The sequence below is a fragment of the Pelodiscus sinensis genome, chromosome 3 (assembly GCF_049634645.1).
Source record: "Pelodiscus sinensis isolate JC-2024 chromosome 3, ASM4963464v1, whole genome shotgun sequence".
In the NCBI taxonomy this organism is placed as follows: domain Eukaryota; kingdom Metazoa; phylum Chordata; order Testudines; family Trionychidae; genus Pelodiscus; species Pelodiscus sinensis.
The window spans coordinates 91,342,359-91,365,077 of record NC_134713.1 but is presented as its reverse complement, the minus strand read 5'-3'; the positions used below and the strand labels follow the sequence as shown (position 1 = coordinate 91,365,077).

Genomic DNA, 22,719 nt, shown 5'->3' with positions numbered 1-22,719 from the left:
ACGGGAAATTCAAATCCACGCTTCATTTGCAATTGCTCTTGGCTGCATTTGCATTCCTCTCTCGAAAGAGGAATGCAGTGTAGACATACCCTAAGAGATTCTGTAATGGCTCTAAGATTACATCAACTAGTTTCTTATTTATTCTAGGGTGAAGTTGATCTGGCTAGGCTAAGACATCCAACTTCTCTATATATTCTTTAGCCTTTTTTCCCCCCTCTTTTGGATTGTGTTTTTCCTCTTGTTGTGAATATTGGTTGCCTGTACAATCTGACTGCAGTCTACCTTTTTAATGAAGAAAAATAAGCATTTAACACCTCAGCTTACTTGTTTTCTGAAAAGATACTTTCTAGGAATTGTTTTAGGGGAGTTGTATGCTTGTCTTATACAGCAGGTCAGTTTTTGGCCCTGGAGTTTTTTCGCCTTCCTCTGTAGCATGGGGCACAGATCACAGCTGGAGGATTCTCTGCATCTTGGGGTCTTCAGAGTATTTGAAGGCTTCAATATCTGAGATATAGGTGAGAGGATTATTCTAAGAGAGGTGGGTGAGATTCTGTGGCCTGCACTGTGCAGGGGGTCAGACTAGATGATCATAATAGTCCCTTCTGACCTTAAAGTCTATGAGTCTATGAGATAAACTAATCACAAGAGTTTCTTCTGGGTTTGTGTTCTACGATACACAGTTGAACCAGGGTGGGCAATAATTTGTGCAGGGGTTCCACGTCAGAAATGTTGGGAAGTCATCAGGGTGGCTCCAGGCCACAGAGCTGAGCACCAGAGAAAGTGTGTGCGCGCGCGCACATGCATGAGCGAGAGACAGACAGACACAGACTATGGCACAGTTTGAGTGTGTATGACGGTGGCACGGAAACTGGGAGAGTGCGTTGTACAGTGATGGTGTCCGTGTGAGGTAGACAGTGTGTAACACAGACTGGTGTATGTGGCAAAAAGACTGGGTATGTATGGGAAAGTGAGAGCTGGTTGCTGGAGAAATGAGGAACAGTGCACTGCCTCTTTGAGAAGCATTTATCTGAGTCTGGAGCAGCTCTCCTCTATGTCCCTGTACCCCATCTCTGCAGAGCAGGAGTTGTGGAAAGGGACACCCTGACATCAACATTCCCCTCCTGTCCTCTCTCCCCCCTCCCTCCACAATTAGCAGGAGAGTCCTGGGAGCAGCTAGGCAACAGAGCAAGGTGAGAGGAGAGACAGCTGAGCACAGTGCCAGCTTTAAGTATGCTAGGCTAGGTGGGCTGGGTAGAAATGTTGGGTGGGCCGAATTCAGGCCTTGTTTTGCTCTCCCCTGCAGTAGAACCGTAACGATATGAACACCAGAGTTATGAACTGACCAGGAGGTCAGACACTGTGTGGAACCAGAAGTAATGCAGTGGGGATGATCCCCCGCCCCCCACCAAGTTTTTTTAAAAAAAAGCAGGCACTGTAGTATGCCTGCATTGCATCTTAAAGATAGTTGCATCTGGGCAGCCTGTACCCATCCCTATCCTTACCTGTGGCAGCTACTTGTCAGCTGAAGGGTGCTAAAACCAGCACAGTAAGAGCAGCACTGGGACACCACCTTCTAGTAGTGAGGGGGACAGGCTTGCAGAGTAGGAAGCTCAGCTGCTGCGGAAGCCTGGCCTTGAGTGTCAGCTGTTGGACCTGAAACCTGAACTGTTATTAGTTCAGGGGTACGAACATATCAGAGCTATGGAAATCTCCATTCCCAAGGTGTTTAGTGTTCTACAGGGTTTCCTCCACTACTCTGTGGCTTTTTCCAGTTAACTGATTATAGTATGGATCCACTTTATTCCATTTGTGCATAGTGGTTTTCAAATGGGTTAAAGATTAAAATAGCATGATGAAAACAATTACAATATTTATGTATCTGAAACTTCTAGATCTGAATTTCAAGTTCAGTCTCACTAAGGCTCTTTGTATGATTCAGATAATTGTATTAACCTTTTTGTTGTACTTCATTGAGGGTGATTATATTATGGATCATTAATAGACTTATAAATTGGAGGTAGTTCAGAGGTGCAAAGGGAAATAATTATGAAAATATAACTGGGCAAAACAGTGTTTTAAATATGATGGAGGAAGGATAAAGCTACCTAAAAGTATTTAAGAGCATGTCAAGGATGAGGAAGAATGTGTAGAGAGGTACCAAGGCAGTGTAGTACAGTGGAAGTCAAACTAAATACCTGAAAGTGGGATGTGATGGACTTTGCAGTAGTCCTACAGAAAAAGTGGTAACAGAAAAATGGCCTGGCCAACATCGGAACAGTACTTCACTGGCGCAGAGTATGATCAGATGTCCTAATAGATATTCTTCACGCCTCATTTCTGATTTAAGGGAAGAAAAATGAACACACTCTTTAATGTTTAACAGAAGTTGTCTTTGCTGCCACGAGTGGCGTATCTTGTAGCAAGATGGTTAATATAAGTTGGTAAATGCACACCTTTTTTGACAGTGCAGACTAACGTTTTATTAACGAAAACATTCAGCTGTCTCACACAGTTCTGTTAACTATCATACATATAACAATAGCTCTAAATTCGTGGGTTTGAAAATTGGCAGTTTTATTTTACTGGTCTTATGGATTGGTAGCCATATGACTTTGACCGTACTTCATATAAGTCAGGTACTATAAAGGATTTTTGTACAGCTTCTTGATTTCCTATCCGCTCATTACTCCTTTGTTTGACATAAGCAATAGGACTGGAAGGCACTCCTAGATCATTGTGTCCATTCCTTTGCTATATAGCGTGCAATCCATCATATATTCCCATTCATAAGTTTCTCAAGGTCCATTTTAAAATAAGTTGGATTGTCTACATGCAGTAGTCCTACTTGGAAGCTGTTCCATAATCTCACACAATCTTAGTCTAATTTCCAGAATAAATGTATTGTATACCATTTTATACTTATTTTGTCTTGTGCAATACTGTGAGGAGTTTTGTTAGGCTAAATCAACCAGGCTATTTTGTCTTCTGTTGTAAAATGTGCTCTATACAGTAGTTAGTATTTATGTAATCTGTTTTTTTAAAATTGATAATTTGAGGTACATCCCCTTTCTCACTTACTTTACTAGTTTCACAGTAGTTCCAGTCAATATGTCCATTATTTATTGCCCTGTTCATTGGTATTATTTGGTCCTGTTAAATTTGGCATTATTTTTTATTAAAAGCAATAATGAACTTAAATCTATTGTCTTTTCGTGCTAAACAACTGTGGGTTTAATTTTCAAAGGTAGATATGTACAGTTGTGCTTGTGAGCCCTCATGTGCTTATGCAACTGCTATTTGCCCCTGCACAGGGCTAGGTAGGTATCTTTTTGTCCCTGGGAACATGCAAATACCTGACTTATTCAGGTGCACTAATCTGCATGTGCAGCTGAATATCCCTAACTTTAAAAATCTCATTACTTGTATGCTAACAGTATTTGGATAGGGGATGTTATGGGGATGTTTATTACCTACCCAACAAAAATTACATCTTTGATATATGATAAAGGAATGAAATGTGTTCACAATGTTAGTTTAATTTTTTTCAAAAACTGCTACAGCTGTTTTCTAACACTACCAGTTTTACTTCATAACTGATGATGCTTATAACATGTATGCTTCTGCATAGGTGTAGAGTGTGCTGTTTCTGCAAGCGTGTATAGGGTTGCCAGGTGTCTGGTTTTGAACCGGACAGTCCAGTATTTGAGCTTTCTGTTTGGGGAAACAAATTGAGAAAATATTAATGAGAAAATATAAATGTCCCGTATTTTCTAAATAAGATGTAATGTAGATTGTGACGTAATGTCAGGTGTGTCCGGTATTTTTGTTGAAGCCATCTGGCAATCCTAAGCGTGTATATATGCTCTTTGCACACTTGAGTGGTCTTACTGAATTCTCTGTGTGTTTTGTTGTCTTCAATGGGGATTGCCCATGTGGGTAAAGTTTAGGGTTACCACCTTTCTAATTGCTGGTAAGTGGACTCTGCCCCTGGTCTGCCTAGCCCAGGGTTTCCCAATTTATGGTTTGGGACCCAAATATGGGTCGCCATTATATTTCAAAAGGGTCGCCAAGTATCTCCCCAGGTGGCTCTGCTCCCCTCCTCCCCTCCCCCCCCCCCCCCCGTTTTTAATTGCCTTGGGTCACCAAGTCTTCCTGAATGGTCAAAATGGGTCACCATCAGGAAAAGGTTGAGAACTGCTGGCCTAGTCCCTCTTTTTCCCCTCCCACTCTGCATTGTCTCTTTTTCCCCACTCCCTCACAAAAAAGCTCGATTCCCTCTGCTTTTGGGCTGAGCTGTGGGCTGATGCAGCCTGACAAGGAGACTGCCTGCAGCTTGGAGGAGGCTTTGGCTGAGTAGGAACTGGCAGGACCCGGCATCTCCGCTAATGCTTTGGTCAGGAGAGCAAATGCTGGATTTTTGCGTCCAGTCAGTACTTCTCACTTGGCACCCGTAGGTTCCCTTTTTGACTGCACTTTCCAGTTGAAAACCAGGCATCTGGCAATCCTAGTGCTTACAATATCCTACATTTCACCAGAATAGAATCATAGAACTGGAAGAGACCTCAGAAGGTCATCAAGTCCAGCCCCCTGCTCTAGGCTAATAGCATGACCCTGCCCCAGCTAATCAGGTTCCAAGTTGATGATTCGGTGATTTCTTTACAGACACATTACATGCATTTTAACAGACTTTTGATTATAAACCTTGTGTGGAGGACAATAAATTGCTGTTGGCATTGTTAAAAAAAAAAAGTAGTCACTGGATAGAATAAATTCTTTGAATGTGGATTTCTGGGGTGTGTGGTGTGTGTGTGTGTGTGTGTGTGTGTGTGTGTGTGTTTTGCTTGAAAATTAATGTAGGGAATTACCTAGTGTTCAAGTTTAACCTCGTTTTAAGGTACTGTTTTATCTCTCCCCTCAACATTTTTCGAAGATAATTGAGTTTATGTTGGCATTGAATTCTCGTTGGAATTTCAGTTTTCCTAAAGCAGTTTAGGAAGTGGTGGTTGGAGGGTTCTGCATTCTCATGGGATAACATCTGCTAAAAGTGGAGGGGGGGGGAGAAGTAGTTTGCAAGATGCTGAACAGATGCTTTGGCTTTGGGACAAATGGCTACAAGTGCTGTCTGGAGCATTTCATGTTGTGCGGGAGGATGAACATATGTAAATAAATGTATGCAGGTTTGGTCTTATGTATTTTTAAATGCTGAAAAATGAAGCGAAGATGAGTTCTATACAATAGCTATATGTGGAAAGATTGTAAGGCTTTGGAATTTCCAAAGCTTAACAGCGGGGTTCTTAATACTGAAGAGGATAAACTGTTAATATATTTTGGGTTTTTTATTACCTATACTATAATTATTTGTACCACTGATGAGTTATGCATGACTTAGTTTGACATTTTTGCTTTTCAATTATTCTATTGTTACACTGAATATGCAGCAAACTACAGTTCTCACTTAAGCTCATGTTGCTTCCCTGAGTGTGTAAGTAAAGTCAGAATGGGTTGGATCTGTTCCCATGAGGTAGCTTTCAGAATGCTCAATAAAATCTCTATTCTGCTGGAAAAATGGTCATTGTTTGCTCCTCATTTAAAAATATTTTTAAAGTAAATGTAAACATGGAAGGTATTTTGTTAAGAGGCCAGTCCAATCAGTATAGCTGGTTGAGGGACTGACTATGTGTGTCAGTGGTTTAGAACAAAATCTTAATTTATTTTTTGTACCAAGATTTCTTAGTTCCAATTCCTAAAATATCAAAAGAAATGGTAGTGAACACATTACAGGTCAAAGTGTGGCAGTGGGGCTCCTTGTGTGAATAAATGGTGATAAACTTGAATAATGGTTGCACAGTCTAGCTTAATATAAGGCCACTTTTCAGTGTCTTTGCTCGATAGATAAGTTCTGGTTGGTTGCACCTTTGGATCCCCATTGCAGAGAAGTGTGTCACACAAGTGTAATGGAGCATGTAATTTGGACAGCAGAACCTTTTTTTCTAGTAGTGTATGTTAGGAACAACGTAAATTTGGCTTTCAAATCCCAGGCTGAGATGCTGAAATATTAGTTAGAAAACCCATTTTTATAGTTTTAGATTGAGCAACTTTTGACCCAAGAATCCAAAGATTATATGAATTTAGAACCCCACAATGCCATTTTAAGGTTTTTTTTAGACCATAAAGGTACCTTAAAATAACTTAGATTTGTAAAGCCCTTCATCCCACAGGATCACAAAATACTTCAGGACCATCATACAAACAAAAGAGATGGTCCATTTCACTCTCCACTGAAACATAATCATCTTTGGCATGAAATGTAGCAGTTCTTAAACGACAAAAAGAGTACAACTCAAAAGTATGAGATGGGAAGTGAAAACAAGATTTGTGCATTCATTTGAAACTTCTGGGAAAATTCAGCAAGGCGTAATGGTCCACATCCGCAAAATAGCACGGGGGACGGGGAAGACCATGTGGCTGAGGGTAGAGGGAGGGGCTGCGGGATGCAGAGTGATGCATGACGTCAATCTGTCATCCCGCAGGAAATGTTTTTTTATATATAGAGAGAGATTTTAAATATGTTTGAACATCAGTACTTGCCAATACCATGAATCTTTTTTCCCTCTGTTTTAGAGTGCGCTGTTTGAATCTGTGCGTTTATCTTCATCTCTCTCTCTCTCGCTCTCTCCCTCTCTCTCCAGGATCCTACATGATAGTGGATTCCTCAGACCATGATCCTGGAGAAAAGGCTCGACTCCAACTTCCAACGATGAAGGAAAATGACACACACTGCATTGATTTCAGTTACCTTTTATATAGCAAGAATGGAGTGAGCCCTGGAACACTGAACATCTTAGTCAGGGTGAATAAGGGACCTCTTGCAAATCCCATTTGGAATGTGACAGGCTCCACTGGCAAAGACTGGCTTCGAGCTGAGCTGGCTGTCAGCACCTTCTGGCCAAATGAATATCAGGTAAGCCTGCAGTGCTGCCTTATCTCATCACCATGTTCCTAAGTAGAGCCAGCATGCATTGCTGTGGCATCCACGAGACCTGATCTATTTTAAAAGCTTTTCAATATGGTTTTAAGTGCTTGATTTCCCATTCAGGCCAACACTTCTTTTGGGGTAAAGATTTTTCATGCGAAGTGTTTCACAAGGAATCTCATTTTATATTATGTCGAAAAGTCTAAATTGCAAGCACTTTATTAAACTTGAAAAGTCCAGAACTCAAAAGGTAGGAAATGTGAGTGTTAAGATTGCCTATATATTCTTAATTTGGTCTCCTTTTGTGTATATGTGTTGAGATAAGTCTTTAATTACATTTCCTCCACCCTCCCCCATTGGAAGCCTGCCTCATTCAGTGCATAGGGTGTACAGTATTTGTTTAATGGATAGCTCTGTAAATTGACTTTTTCAGTGTGATCCCTTGCCTTTTTTAGAGTTACTATTCAAACCCTGCTTTGAAGACAGAATTATAGTAATTTCACCATGAGCTTTCCTGTGGCTGTCATCATAGTGCAATCTGGGTGCATCCCAAACACTGATGAATGTAATAGAAATGTAGCTGTGTTAGTCTGGTGCAGCTGAAGCAAAATACAGGACTATGTAGCACTTTAAAGACTAACAAGATGGTTTCGACACTTTACATCTGAGTCTGAACAAAGGATCTAGTTATCTTACCCATTACAAAGATAGCGTCCCCAGTTATCACCTCTAATATCATTAGCCCACAGACATTTACCTCCCTCCCTCGCCCGCATCCCCCTTCTGTTCTGAAATTTGATTTGTCCTTTTCATATGTGTTCATTTTTTTAAATTGTATCCTTTGGTATATATGGTTGTGACTATTTTCTTCCACTCTTTGATCTGAGGAAGTGGGTCTGGCCCACGAAAGCTCATCATCTAATAAACCATCTTGTTAGTCTTTAAAGTGCTACATAGTCCTGTATTTTGCTACTGATGAATGTATTTTCACAACAGCTCTGTGAGATGAGATAGTATTACTATTCTGTTTTACAATTGGGAAACTGAAGCAGAGATAAGGTCAAAGTATCCATTGAGTGACCAATCTGAGACATTTAGGACCCACTTATTCAGACTTCTTACTGAGTGTTCTAAAATGCTGTGTTTGAAGGCCAGCTCCTATTGACTCCAGAGCAGCTCTGAGTGCTCGGCACTTGTGCAGATCAGTCCCTGAGTCTTAAGGCAGTCACTCAGAAAATGATGAACACACAGTTCGTGACCATCTGCGAAAGGTTCGGTTTCAGTGATTTGATTGGCATCACATAACACCTCTGTGCAGAGGGAGGAATAGAATCCAATTCTCCAGAATAGCTTTCAGTTGCAAATTTACTAGTGGTTAGGGAACATTGTCAAAACTGCTAGTCTTAATACCACCTTGAAAGTTCTTTCCCGTCATTGGTATCAAAATAATTAGAAATGGGCTCCATTGGATTAGTTCAGTGTTTCTTAAACTTTTTAAGATGGAGGAACAGCAAACAATATTTTTTTTTTAATGAGGAACACCAAAGACTTTTTTGTTAAGCCCAAAAAAAAAAAAAAAAAAAAAAAAAAAAAAAAAGAGTTGGGGGAAAAGTTATTGGGGTGGGGGGGAAGAAGGAGGGGAGAGTTGCCTGTCCTTTTAAGGGTGGTCATTTTAAACTCTGTTGTTCTCTGCGGCACACCTCTGACTGCCTCGCCGCACACCGGTGTGCCATGGAACACAGTTTAAGAAACACTGGATTAGTTTGAAAGGAAGGCTTCCCTTCTGGTCACTTGAAACTGCTGCTGTCAGACTGTTGAGGGATCTGATGTGAAAAACCAGACTGATGAACATAAGAATACAGTCATGTGGTGAGGAGGAATTGTGTTAACTAGATACATCTGCTAAGAATTGTCAAAAAAAAATCTAAGTCAGAACTCTGCACAATACTCTTTAAGTGCCTCATCCAATGCCTATTGAAGTCAGTGGGAGTCTTCAGTAGATTTTAAGAGGATTTGTGTCAAATTCCAAAGGAGCTTTTCTGATTCATTGGGTTAAGTATTTATATGAAGGGTAGTGTGTTGAAAATTTTCTAAATATCATTTTTAGAATTTTATATTGCTTCCCATCACCATAGTATCTGAGTGCCTTCTATGTGAAATCTACAGCAATAAACACGTCCCTGGTGGATTCAGTGGCGTTTATGGAACTTCTTCCCATTTCAGTGTAAAACTGTGCTAGGAATTTTTGTTAATGTTATTTTTTTAACAATTTTATCAGCTCCTCCCACTGGTTGTTTTTTGATTGGTAGAGCTCTAAGGACTGTGATGTAGAAGTTAGAAGCATTGTGAGTGGAAAGACTTTGAAGAGGATGGTTTTGGAGTATTTCCTAAAAATGGCCAGACCTGATATATAAATAATATGAGCTCTCTATTAAATTTTATCCCTTCAGCTGTTAAGCATAGCCATGATTTTCTCTTTTATTAGTTTTTTTTAATACTGCTGCTTTAATTTTCTCCATTTTCAAAAAAAGTTTAAAAGTGTTTATACCACAGACCAGGTTGAAATGGCATAGGATTATTAATCCCATAAAAGCAAAGTTCAGATTGTTTAATTTGTTTGGGGGGGGAGGGGATTAGTTCATTAAGAGCCTCTACTTTATTTAAAAGCAGGGATGGTGTTTATAGCAGTAATCAAGTTTTTGTATACCTATGAAGTCAGGTTTAACAGTGAGATTGGTGGTTGGGGGTTTGTATAGCCATTCTTCATTTATGTTATAGTCTTCACATACTCTCTGTAAAATCCTGCATTCAGAATACCCCTTCCACTCCCAGCTCCCAATATAATGTTAAAAATTGTGTGAAATACATTATGTTCAATTTTCTTATTTTTAATTTAAAGTAAAAGTAGCTTTGGGCTCATGTTTTGTTAGTCGGATGTGATCTGTGCATAAGCTTTACCTGGCTTGTAAATGCTGCCTTCGTACTGTTCTGTGGTTCAGTAGAGTTGGAAGCAGACTAACGTTATATTATTTCTGACTAAAAATGGGAAATGTGTGACAGTGTGGGGTTTTTTGTTTGTTTGTTTTGGAATAGCATTCATTTTTTCTGCCCATCTGTAAGAGTTTCCTTTAGAGGTCTTGAGGTTAACAAGGCTTTTTTAAGAATACAGAGTTATTTACAGTGTTAGCTTTAATGTTGAGCTATACTACAGAGCACAGTATGAATGCTTTTTCTGTTTAGTTGCATTCTGTGTGATAGTGCTGCTGTTCACTAACTCCATGGGTTGTTTTTTCCCCTGTTGTGAGTTCAGGAAGAACCTACTTATGCTTAAAACAAGATTGAAGGCAAACAATTGGTCATAAACTAAGCCTGGCTTCTTAGAAACCCCAACAATGTAACTTTTTGTTAAAGATTGTAAACTGGAAAATAGATTTATGTGCACTCAAAAAATTAACTTTCTTTCCATTTACTTCAAAAAGTTACGTAGAAGTCAATACACTGTATTAAAAGTGATGTCTCTTAGTAGTTTAGACACCAACATATAAAATATATGTATAAACAAAATACATTAGCTATCTTTTAGTGACATATACTATATTTACGACTCATACTCAATGAATGAATTGGAGAATTACAAGCATGTAAGCCTGGTAAATTGATTGAAACAATATTTAATAGTAGAATAATAAAATACCTGGAAATCATGATGATAATATGGTCTATTCAGCGTTGTTTCTGCAAAAGGAAATTGTCTCACTAACGTATTAGAATATTTGGAAAATATTTAGTACTGGATAAAGGAAAACTGATTCACATAGTTGATTTAGATTTTCAAACAGCTTTTGACAATGTCCTTCACAAAAGGCTACTAAATAAAGTAAGTCAAAATATTATTGTGGATCAAAAACTGGTAAGGATTGTGTGTTGAAATGGACTGGGAAAGGATTTTATTTCCACTCTTTAGTAAGTTATCAAAAATCTCATCACTTACTTTTCAGTTATTTAGCTGTGCTTTTTTGGTCATCATATGATTGTTGCAAAACTGGCAAAGAAGAAATACTCGTGTTCTGAAAAAGCTTTGCCAGAAATCAGTGACCTCCATTGCGTTCATATAGCAGAATATAGTGTTTTTCTGTGGCAAACCCCAAAATTCTGAGTGTTCAACTATATTAAAACTATAGAGCAAATAAGGCAAGTGAATATGTTGTTGATAAAAGGCACTGCCACTTAGAAAAGAGTAAATGTACTTTTGCAAGAACTGTGGCACTTATTCCAAAGCATAGTCCTCATTGGCTAACTGCGCTCTGGAAAATGAAAGGGTGGCTGTTTGATCTGGCTGTGTTCATGGGAATGTTTTCAAGAAAGAGGAGCAGTAATTCTTCTGTTGTAGATTTTATACTGTAGGATGTTTCTGAAGTTATGTCATGATCTGATTTTTCTCTTTTGCTACTGGCAAGTGATCTTTTTTTTTCTGTTTGACATGTGGATGAACTCTCTATGAGTGTTGTTTGTTTGGTAGAGAATCCTTTGGGATTGAAGGCCCATGTTTGAATTGGGTACTGTTTAGTTTTTGTTTAGGTTTTGTTGTAATGGGAAAAGGCCACTCTTGATTTCTGCAAAATCTACTGCAGGGAAAGAAGTTTCTGAGGTTGAATTGTTTAAATGTTATAACCCTTTAGAGCTGTATGGTTTTAATTTTCCATATGGTTACTCTAGTTGTTTATTCCAGCTAACTTGATTATTTCTAACTGTGTACATGAGTCTAACACTCCCGCCCCCCACAAAACAAAAACACCTCCCGCCCCCACAAGGCAAAGAGCCTTGAAACCCACATCTGCAGACTTGAGCTTGCTCCACAGCACTAAAAATAGCAGCATAAACATTCTCTTTTAGGCTGGAATTTGGGCTCTGAAATCTGGCAAGGTGTAGGGCAGTATTGGAGTTTGAGCTCCGACCTGAGGGTACATCTGTAGGGAATGATTCTGGACATGCTGAGTGCAGGTGAAAACAAGCAGAGGATTTTTTGGTTTACACAGCTGGTGCAGTACTCATCAGTGGTTAACCTGGTGAGCACTAACTTAATCAAAATATACATTAGATTATATAGGTAGCAGAAGGACGGAGGAGAAGTGTTTTGATAGGTCTAGCAGCGGAAGTGAGATATACACATGAGCCAATAAGCTACAAAGTTACGCAGTATCTCCTCCCATTGCCAATTAAACATATTATCACTAATACAAGTAGTTATTCCTAACAAGCTAAATGAGCCAACATAAACAAAGGCATGTTGATGGTCATTTTGTCAGCCGGAAATATAACGCGTCTCCTGCAAGGGTGGTATTGCCTTGGCGCGATCTTTGGGATCCAAGCTTATTTTCTAGGAACAAGCAGATAATGAAAAAGAATCCCGCGCGGTTGTTTGGTACCGGCCTTATCAAAGTGAGGTCCTTTTGGAATGTGTTGCCAGGACGACCAGGGTCAACTTAACTGATGTCTGTGCTTTCCAGGCCTGGCCTAATGATTTGAGTTGTCAGTTCTCAGCAAGATACCATGGACTGCCTCAGTTTACCCTACAACATCTGTGTACTTTAATGCCATATCATGAGCCCGAGTTTATAGACCCAGACTCTGTGACTCTGTCACAGGAGAGGTGGAGGGTAGGTTATGTTAATATGGCAAGTATAGACATAGACTAAGGGGCTTTATTCTAGTTTCCCTTGATTTATTTGCTGCTTGGTCAGTGAGAATTACCCCCTGTTCCTCCTTTTGGCTTCTAGCACTATCTTTTCTGATTCTCCTTCTCTCTTGGTGACTACACTTGCTGTGTAGCATTCACTGTTTGTTTTGTATTAGCAACAAAGGGAAAGGAACACAGGCTCAGTTTAGGCAAGAATAGTTTCAAGAATATTTAGAAGAGTTAGATGTAGTCAAGTCAGTGGGACCTGATGAAGTTCACCTAGAGTACCTTAGGAATGACTCAAAACAATTTCTCACTTATTAGCAATTACCTTCAAGAATTCATGGAGTTCGAGTGAGTTCCCAGAGGATTGGAAAAGGGCAAATATTATATCTGTGATTAAAAAGCAGGACCCTGAGGGAATTATAGACAAGTTATTCTAAATTTGACACCCAGAAATATACTGAAACAAATTACTGAACAATCAGTTTCGAAGCACCAAGAAGATAATAGGCAAACTAGGGAAATACAGGCCAGAGTAAATGACTATATAAGACACAATAGGAATAAAAATAGCAGCATAGACATTGTCTTTTAGAGAGAATATAGTCATAAAAATTGTGTATAGCACTGATGTGAGTGGGGTTCAAATACTTTAGAAGACAAAATAAGAATTCAAAATGACCTGGATACATTGGTTTGAAATCATTAAGATAAAATTATATAGAAGTACCAAGTCCTATACCTAAACAGGAAAAATCAAATAATACGAGTAGATATGATGAATAACTGTTTCTGATAGTTATGACCAGGGCTCACCGAACCACAGTGAGCCCTGCTCACCAGCCACGTTTTCTGGCGATCTGCGCATGAGCAGATCGCCTGAACCCAGCTCTTCCAGGTTGCAATCTACTCGCTATTGGCGAGTAGATTGTATTATTTGTTGAGCCCCGGTTATAACGGATTACAAACTGAATGAGCCAACAACTTGTCATTCATTTAGATAAATTAGAGGTATTAATGTTGATGACATGCATCCTAGGGTACTTAAGGAACTAGCAATCTCAGAACCATTAGCAGTTATGTTTGAGATCTCATGAAGGACTGGAGAAAGACAGATATTAGTACCTATCTTTTCAAAGGAGAATGATAGACCAGTCAGTCTGACTTGGATACCTGGAAAGATAATGAAACTCATTATTAAACAATTAGTTTGTCATCACCTAGAGGACAAGATTGCTAGGAATAGCCAGCCTGGTTTTAGATAACTGGATACTAGATAACTAGAAACGAGGATTAAACTATAGATAATCCAGAGGAGAACAGCAAAATTGAGTAAAAAAATAGAAAATCTGATCTATGAGAAGAGGATAAGGAAAGTGGGCATATTTAGTCTTGGAAAAGAGGACTGAGGATAGACCTGATAAGTCTTCAGATGTGTTAAGGATTATTATACAGGTGAACTGTGGTCAGTTGTTCTCAGTGTCCACTGAAGGTAGGACAAGAAGTAATGGTCTTAACCTCCAGCAAGGTAGATTAAGGGTAGGTGTTTTCAGTTAGAAAATCTTTCCAATTATAATGGTACTTAAACTCTGGAATAGGCTTCCAAAAGAGGTTGTGGAAACCCAGGTTGAACAAGACAAACATCTGTCATGGAGAGTCTAGATTTACCTGATCTTGCCTCAGTGCAGGAGGTCTTGATGATTTCTTGACATCCCTTCCAGACCTACATTTCTATAGTTTTATATGATGCTGTTTTGGAAAAGAAAAATAACATTCTGGGATATATTAACCACAGTATATTATGTATCATATCGGAAATAATTGATCCACTTTACTTGGCACTGGTGAGGTCTCATTTGATTACACTATCCAGTTTTGGCAACCCACTTTAAGAAAGAGAGAGTGGAGACAGTCCAGAGGAAAACAGCAAAGATGATAAAAGGCTTGGAAAACCTGACCTACGAGAATATGTTGAAAGAACTGGGCATGTTTAATTTAGAGACGAGCAGGCTAAGGATGAACATAAATTTTCAGACATGTTAAGGACTACAATAAAGAGGATGGTAATCATTTGTACTTAATATCCACTGAGGGTAGGTGAGAAATAATTGGTTTAATTTTCAGCAAGGGAGATTTAGGTTAGATATTAGGAAAAACTTTCTAACTGTAAGGATAATTAAAGGAATAGGTTATCCAGGGAGAGTGTGGAATCCCAGTGATTGGTGGTGGTAACAGGTTAGAAATATATCTCATCAAAATAAATGTGCTAGTGAACAGATTTATAATAGTGACATTTCAGTAAAGGCTGACAGTGCATTGCTATTAACAGACTGATAAAGAACTACTATCTCAGAACACCTTATTGCTCAATTGTGAATCCTGCTTGGAATAATTTGTTCCATTCTGCATTTGAATATTGAAACGATATATAAAATGGTAAAGCTTTCAGTGTCTCAAAGATCCTGGGGTTTTTTTCTTTGTTTTTAGTTGTGAAAATTATAATTGTTTTTTGGAAAGTTGATTTGGAAGCCCTGCAATTATAGTGTCATTAAGGGTTTATCAAAGTTAGTAAGAAGCAAGGATTCCTCCTGAAATAGGAAAAGTTGTTGCTAATGTGGATGGCATGGCCCAGTGCATTCAGATGTGGTGACTAACATAGCAATACCATTTGCTGGTAAGCAAGGGAACCTGAACAAAAAATGGGAAATGACTGGTGAAAGAGTAGATGTTGGCATACTGACATGGTGCTCCCAGAAGGGAGATTTCTAAAGAATAGAAGGCAATAATCTCCTGGCAGAAGGTATAAGAGGGAAGAGCGAGAAATGGGATATGCTTAACTTGTCCTTGTTCTCTCCAACCACACTTTCTGCCAACATGGCTTAACATCATTCCTTGCTATTTTTTAATTACTATTTTTCAAAACCCCTCTAATTCCTGTTGGTTGAGGTCTCTAAGTAGGTCATGTGATCAGTGTTTAAACCTTGTTAGCAGAACCCAGGTTAAAAGTTTGTCTAAAACTGGCTTGGTTAAGATGTGTAGGTTGTAAGTGTAGAGAAGCCATGGTGGTAAGTGAGGTTAAATACCTAGATAGATTGTTTAGATCAGTGTTTCTTAAAGTGCACCGCAGAAACATTTTAAGAAACACTTCAACTGGCAGCCCTGGCTTGTTTATGTACTGCTGCCGCGGCCACAGAGCCTCGCGGCTCCCATTGGCTCCGTTTCATCCTTTGCAGCCAAGGGGAGCCGAGGCTCCATGGCCACGGTGCCAGTACATAAACAAACGGGGGCAGCCAGTTGACGTGTTTCTGAAAGTGTTTCCGTGGTACACTTTCAGAAACACTGGTTTAGATTGTTGCTAATGCTAAGCACAGTCTCGTGAAACCTTTAGGAAGGTTCCAGTTAGGAATGTGAATGGTTCACCAGAGATGCTTATCAGTTCTAGTTAACCAGCTGGGGGTGGAGAAGGCCATCGGGCCTGCCATGAACAGGGAGCTGCTCCAGCCCACTGGGGCGTGCCGTGAGTCGGGGGGCATTCTAGCCTGGCTGGAGCAGTCCCTGTCCACAGGGGGCCTCTCTAGCCCGCTGTCACGGGGCGGGACCCCAGTTTGCCGCCCCCACTGTTTTGTTTACAGTCAGGGAGTGCCCAATGCACCGCTTGCTCGCGCACCTCCTTGGCGGAGTGGGGGGTCCGGGCCCGCCCTCACTCCGGACCCCGACCCAGGCCCTGACACCGAGAGCGTGCCTCTCGGTGGTAGCAGGGGGGTAGTACCCCAAACGCACCTGCTCCCGGGATACACGACCCGCCCTGGGTCCTACTCCACTCCGCCGGCCGCTGCCCCGCTTACCGGGTTGCTCCGCTCTCTGCCTTCCCGTCCGGGACCGCTCCGCTCGGGGCTCCTCTGCCCGTGGCTCGCCTCTCCTCCTCCTGGCTTCCCCCCTTGCCGCTCTCGTTCCGGCCCTTTTCTGCTCCTCTGCACTTCCGGGTTCCCCCCTCCCTCCTCCGTTGTCGCGCCCGTGACGTCACCCGCCACGCTCCCGGGTGCGCCGTGATGACGCGCCACGGCCTCCCCGTCCCCGTTCCTTGCGTCCTCCGGCGCTGCGGCGTCTGCGTCCCTCTCTCCCGCGGTCCCAGCTACCGCTTGCGAGTGGCGGGGCGGTTCTGCCCCGTCACACATCTCCCCCCTTCCTACGGTCTGTCCACCCCCCGGTTGCTCGTCACCCGGCAGCCGCGAAAGACAGTCCGCGTTCACATTATCTTTACCAGGTCTGTGTTTAATGTCAAAACGGAAAGGTTGCAAGCTCAGGTACCATCGCATTATCTGTGCGTTGTTATCTTTCATGGACTGCATCCATCTCAATGGCGCATGGTCCGTTACCAGCGTGAAGGTGTTGCCTGTAAGAAAGTAGCGTAAGGAGTCTATGGCCCATTTGATGGCCAGCGCTTCCTTCTCTATCACGGCATAGTTCCTCTCCCTAGGGAACAGCTTCCGGCTTAGACAGGCTACGGGGTACTCTGCACCCTCCTCCTCCTGTGCGAGGACTGCCCCGAGCCCTACCTCGGAGGCGTCAGTCTGCAAGAGAAACGGCTTCTCGAAATCGGGGGACCGTAGCACTGGCCCCGATACCAGGCATTGCCGGAGCGCCTCAAACGCCCGCACCCCTTGGGGCGTCCACACCACCCTCTGGGGTTTCTCTTTCTTTGTCAAGTCTGTTAACGGGGCCGCCAAGGAGGCAAAATGTTTTATAAACCGTCTATAGTACCCCGCAAGGCCCAGGAACTGGCGTACTTGCCGTTTGGTGTGGGGTCGGGGGTAATCCCTAATGGCGCATACCTTGTCTAGTAGTGGTTTTAGCCGGCCCCTCCCCACCGTATACCCGAGGTAGGATACCTCCCTCTTCCCGAACTGGCACTTCTTGGGATTAGGTGAGAGCCCGGCCCGTTGGAGCGTTCGCAGTACGGCTCCCAGCTGCTGTAGATGCTCCTCCCACGTCCTGCTGAAGACGACGATGTCATCTATGTATGCTGTGGCGTAGTCGCGATGGTCCTCTAGGATCTCGTCCATCAGCCTCTGGAATGTAGCTGCTGCGCCGTGTAACCCGAACGGCATGGTGACGAATTGGAATAGTCCGAACGGGGTGGCGAACGCTGTCTTCTCTCTGGCCGCCGGCGCCAGGGGTATTTGCCAGTACCCTTTCGTAAGGTCGATCGTTGATAAGTATTCCGCCCGCCCCAGGCGCTCCAGTAGCTCATCCACCCTGGGCATGGGGTATGCATCGAACTTTGATACCGCGTTTAACTTACGGAAGTCGATGCAGAACCGTACAGCTCCATCCTTCTTCGGGACCAGTACGATGGGGCTCCGCCACTCGCTCCGTGATTTTTCCACCACTCCCCACCGCAACATGTCCTGCAGCTCTTTTTGGACCGTGTCCCACAACTTCCGGGGGATGGGGCGTACCGGATCCCTCACTCGACTTCCCGGTTCTGTCGTGATCTCGTGGTACGCCCAGGTCGTCCTCCCTGGCCGGCTCGTCAGGCTGGCTGCCGCCTGCTGTAGTACCGCCCGAAGTTGTGCCTGTTGAGTATGGTTTAGTTCCCTCCCCATGGGGCTGGCCGCCCAGGTGACCTCTTCCTCACCCCAGGGTCCGAACTCGATCTCCGTACTAAGGGCTTCCGATGGGGGCTCCTCCCGGGGTACCCATCGTTTTAACAGATTGACGTGGTACACTTGGCTCTGCCGGTGTTTTCCCCCTACCTGGACTTCATAGTCCACCTCCCCAATCCTCTTGGTCACCCGGTAAGGTCCCTGCCACTTGGCCAATAATTTGGACTCCCCTGCCAGCAATAGGACCAACACTGGGTCGCCCGGGTTGAAGACCCTCCGCCGCGTCCCCGCATTGTAGTGGCGGGCCTGGGTTTCTTGGGCTTTTTTCAGATTTTCTTGCGCCCACCTGCCTATAGTTCTCATGCGGTCCTGCAACTTGATTACGTATTGGACCGCCCCCAGTGCAGTGGATGCCTGCTCTTCCCAACCCTCCCGCACCAGATCTAGTATGCCCCGCGGGCGTCGGCCGTACAATAGTTCGAACGGAGAGAACCCTACCGAGGACTGCGGTACCTCTCATATTGCGAAGAGCAGGGGTGGCAGCAGCTTGTCCCAGTCTCGTGGGTCATCTTGGACCAGCCTCCGCAACATGGCTTTTAGGGTTTTGTTGAAACGTTCTACCAGCCCGTCCGTCTGAGGGTGGTAGGCTGCGGTGCGAATCTTCTTTATCTGCAGCCATCTGCACAGCTCTTTCATTAGGCACGATACCAAGTTCGTCCCCTGGTCCGTCAGGATCTCTTTCGGGAGCCCGACGCGGGCGAACATTTTCACCAGCTCATCGGCTATTGTGGCCGCGTTGGTCTTGCGTAGGGGAACAGCCTCCGGGTAGCGGGTGGCGTAATCAACCACCACTAATATATACTGGTGCCCTCTCCGAGTCCGCTCCAAGGGCCCCACGAGGTCCAAACCTATCCTCTCGAAGGGTTCGGAAACTAGCGGCATGGGTACGAGGGCCGCCCGTGGGACCCGGGCCTCCGCTGTCCGTTGGCACTGGGGGCATGATCTACAAAAGTTCTTGACATCCTGGTATACCCCAGGCCAATAAAACCGTTGGATCACCCGTTGTTGCGTCTTCTCAATTCCCAAGTGCCCGGCCCAGGGATTGTCGTGGGCCATCTCCATCACCCGCCACCGGTATGCTTTTGGGACGAGTAGCTGGGTCTCCCCGCCTGCCATCCCCGGGACCCGGTACAGCCGGTCCCCTTGGATCTCGAAGTGGGGTCCCCGTTCGCTTCGCTGTTGGGTCCCCTCGCCCTCCACCCGGGGCTCTAGCGCGTTCTCCCAGGCATGCTGTAATGACGGGTCTTCCCGCTGCAAGGCTAAGAAGTCGCCGGTGTCGACCTCTAGGGTCATCCGCGCCTCCTCCCCGCCTAGCCCTTGTGGGGGCATCGTCTCCTCCTCCTCCTGGGTAGCCCATGCCTCCCGCGTGTCCCTTACGCCGGTAGGGCCCCGTTCGCCTAGCAGCCGCCGCAACCCGGGCCAATCCCGGCCTAGTAACACGGGGTAGGGTAGTCGGTGAGTCACTGCTACTCGTAACTCCCCGCCCTGGCTCCCGTCGTGTAGCCTCACCCGGGCTGTCGGGTACGGCCGGGTATCCCCGTGTACACACTTGATCCAAACTTGGGCCCCCGTGTGCCCTGATCTTCCTAACGCGTCTCTCCGCACTAGCGTTTGTCCACACCCTGAGTCTAGAACGGCCTCTACTACCTCCCCGTTCAAGCTTATCCGCCTTATCATGCGGGCCCGGCTTACCTCCTGCCGCGGGCCCTTCCGGGGTCTAGGTTGGCCGTAGGTGCAGTCCATCATGGGGCAGTCCCGGCGGATGTGGCCTTCCTGGCCGCACTGGTAGCACGTCGGCTTTGGTTGGATCTTCTGTGTGTCCTCTGCCCTCTTTCCGACTTCGGCCCGGGGTTCCCCTTTTCCGTGGTCCTCGGTACCACGCCATACCGGGGCCAATCGCCGCTCCGGTCCTCGGACTGGGGGGCTTCCAGCCCTAGACCCCGTGTTGTCCCGCCCTTCCTTCCCTTTGGGGCTAGGGCCTCCCCGACCCACCGGGTTGGTCGTTGTGCCTACCTTGCCAGGTCCTTCCAGCATCTCGGCTGCCAGGAAGTGCTCCATGAGCGTGACCGCTTCCTCTAGGGTCCCAGGCAGGTGTCGCCGGACCCACTGTTGGCCCTCCGCGGGGAGCACTTGCAGGTACTGCTCGAGTACGACCAGGTCGGCCACCTGAGTCGCAGTCTTGGTGGACGGTTCCAGCCACCGAAACCCGGCTTCCCGGATCCGCTGCGCCACTGCCCGCGGCCGCTCCCCTGTTGCATATCTGGCCGCCCGGAACCTCTGCCTATACGTCTCGGGCGAAATACCAAGTTGGTCGAGGATCGCCTCCTTGACCTTGTAGTAGCACAGCGAGTCCCGGTCGGACAAACTCCGGTAGGCGAGTTGGGCCGGACCGGACAGGTAAGGGGCGAGTATAGTAGCCCAGTGCTCTTGGGGCCAACGGGCTGCCGTGGCCACACGTTCGAAAGTTACCAAGAATGCCTCGGCGTTGTCCTCGGCCCCCAGTTTGGTGAGCCTGATGGGGAGTCGCGCTGGGCCCGCCGCCGCCTCCTCTTCTTCATTGGTGGGTCCGACCAGCCCTGTCCCATCCTTCAGCTCCCTCACCAGCTGCTTCTGCTGCTCTCTAAACTCGGAGGTTAGCTGTCGCAACGCCTCCGTTTGTTGCCTCTGGAGCTGGCGCTCCAGCCATTCTACAATTTTGTCGGCATCCATGGTGCCGTGTCCTATTTGAGATGGCAGTTAGGATAGAGTGGCCACCCGCCAGTGAAAACGGAAGGCAAAACAAACCACCGCCCTCGCACCCTAGGTTTCAGGGGCGCAAAAATGCCCACATTCTCCACCACGTGTCACGGGGCGGGACCCCAGTCCACCGCCCCCACTGTTTTGTTTACAGTCAGGTAGTGCCCAATGCACCGCTTGCTCGCGCACCTCCTTGGCGGAGTGGGGGGTCCGGGCCCGCCCTCACTCCGGACCCCGCCCCAGGGCCCTGACACCGAGAGCGTGCCTCTCGGTGGTAGCAGGGGGGTAGTACCCCAAACGCACCTGCTTCCGGGATACACGACCCACCCTGGGTCCTACTCCACTCCGCCGGCCGCTGCCCCGCTTACCGGGTTGCTCCGCTCTCTGCCTTCCCGACCGGGACCGCTCCGCTCGGGGCTCCTCTGCCCGTGGCTCGCCTCTCCTCCTCCTGGCTTCCCCCCTTGCCGCTCTCGTTCCGGCTCTTTTCTGCTCCTCTGCACTTCCGGGTTCCCCCCTCCCTCCTCCGTTGTCGCGCCCGTGACGTCACCCGCCACGCTCCCGGGCGCGCCGTGATGACGCGCCACGGCCTCCCCGTCCCCGTTCCTTGCGTCCTCCGGCGCTGCGGCGTCTGCGTCCCTCTCTCCCGCGGTCCCAGCTACCGCTTGCGAGTGGCGGGGCGGTTCTGCCCCGTCACACCCGCCCAGCTCCATTTAAGTGGTAAACTGGTTAAAAGTAACATTTAACCAGTTTTACATCTGTAGTTTCAGTGCGGGTATGGAAAGTTCTAGTAACGCTGACCTAAGAAGATGATCAGGTAAAGTGCAATGAGTTAGAAGAAGTGCATTAGTGAATGGAAGTGAGACTTGAGTCAGGCTGGTAGGATACAGATGAAGCAGTTAAACAGCTGAGGAGAGATCTGAGTGTTGTTTATCTAAGTGAAAGAGGTTCTCTGTCAGAAGAATGTATGCAATGAACTGAACTTTCACTATTAAAGTCATTGAAAAAAGTAGGACAGGGTGTTGATCAATTAAGAAATTACCCTTTCTTTCCCTTTGACATGTCCCTCTCCAAGAAAAGACTCTTCACCATCTGTAAGTAGGGCAAAGCCTAGATAAATCTGTTAGGTTTTATTGTTTTATGGTTTGGGAATGGGAATCTGATGTCTGTGCATTTAGAAATGGGGTTTCCTCTCTTTTGTAACTAAGTTTTGTTCTGATGGGAAAATTCCCCATGAGTTTATTAATTGGCGGCTCATACCCTCTAGCCAATCCAACTATCTTTGTAACAGGAGAATTGTTGTGATAATAAAAGTTCTTTTTTTTTATTAACCTGGTATTGGTTCAGTTCTGTGTCCTGGAAAATCTGACTGTGGGATCTGCATGCCTGTTACCAGGGGATAGCAGCCACAGACTGCAGTTTGTATTTTCGCTTTTCTTTTTCAAGCTCTTTGGAGAAAAGAGCTTAGTGTGGCCTGAGGTTGGTTTCAAGTGTCCCCCCTGTTTGTGGGTTCAAAAGCACTTGATGGTGGCAGAGGATTTTTATCCCCAAAATCTAGGTTTTTAAGATTTTGAGGGAAAGTTTTATACCAAAGCCTGGAAAGAGTAGGTTTTGGGGTACTTTTGCAGGCCCCCACTTCTGCATTCATTGTCACAGAGTGGGGAATC

The 22,719-nt window shown here is 45.1% G+C and overlaps 1 protein-coding gene across 7 annotated transcripts in view; it reads left to right on the top strand.

The window, feature by feature from the left end:
- PTPRK (protein tyrosine phosphatase receptor type K) overlaps positions 1–22,719 on the top strand; it is a 584,676-nt gene that overhangs the window by 185,710 nt on the left and 376,247 nt on the right. For all 7 annotated transcript variants that reach the window (XM_075924132.1, XM_075924131.1, XM_075924134.1 and 4 more), the window contains exon 3: positions 6,690–6,961. In XM_075924132.1, coding sequence (XP_075780247.1) covers positions 6,690–6,961 — 272 coding nt within the window. The remainder of the gene's footprint in view (positions 1–6,689; positions 6,962–22,719) is intronic.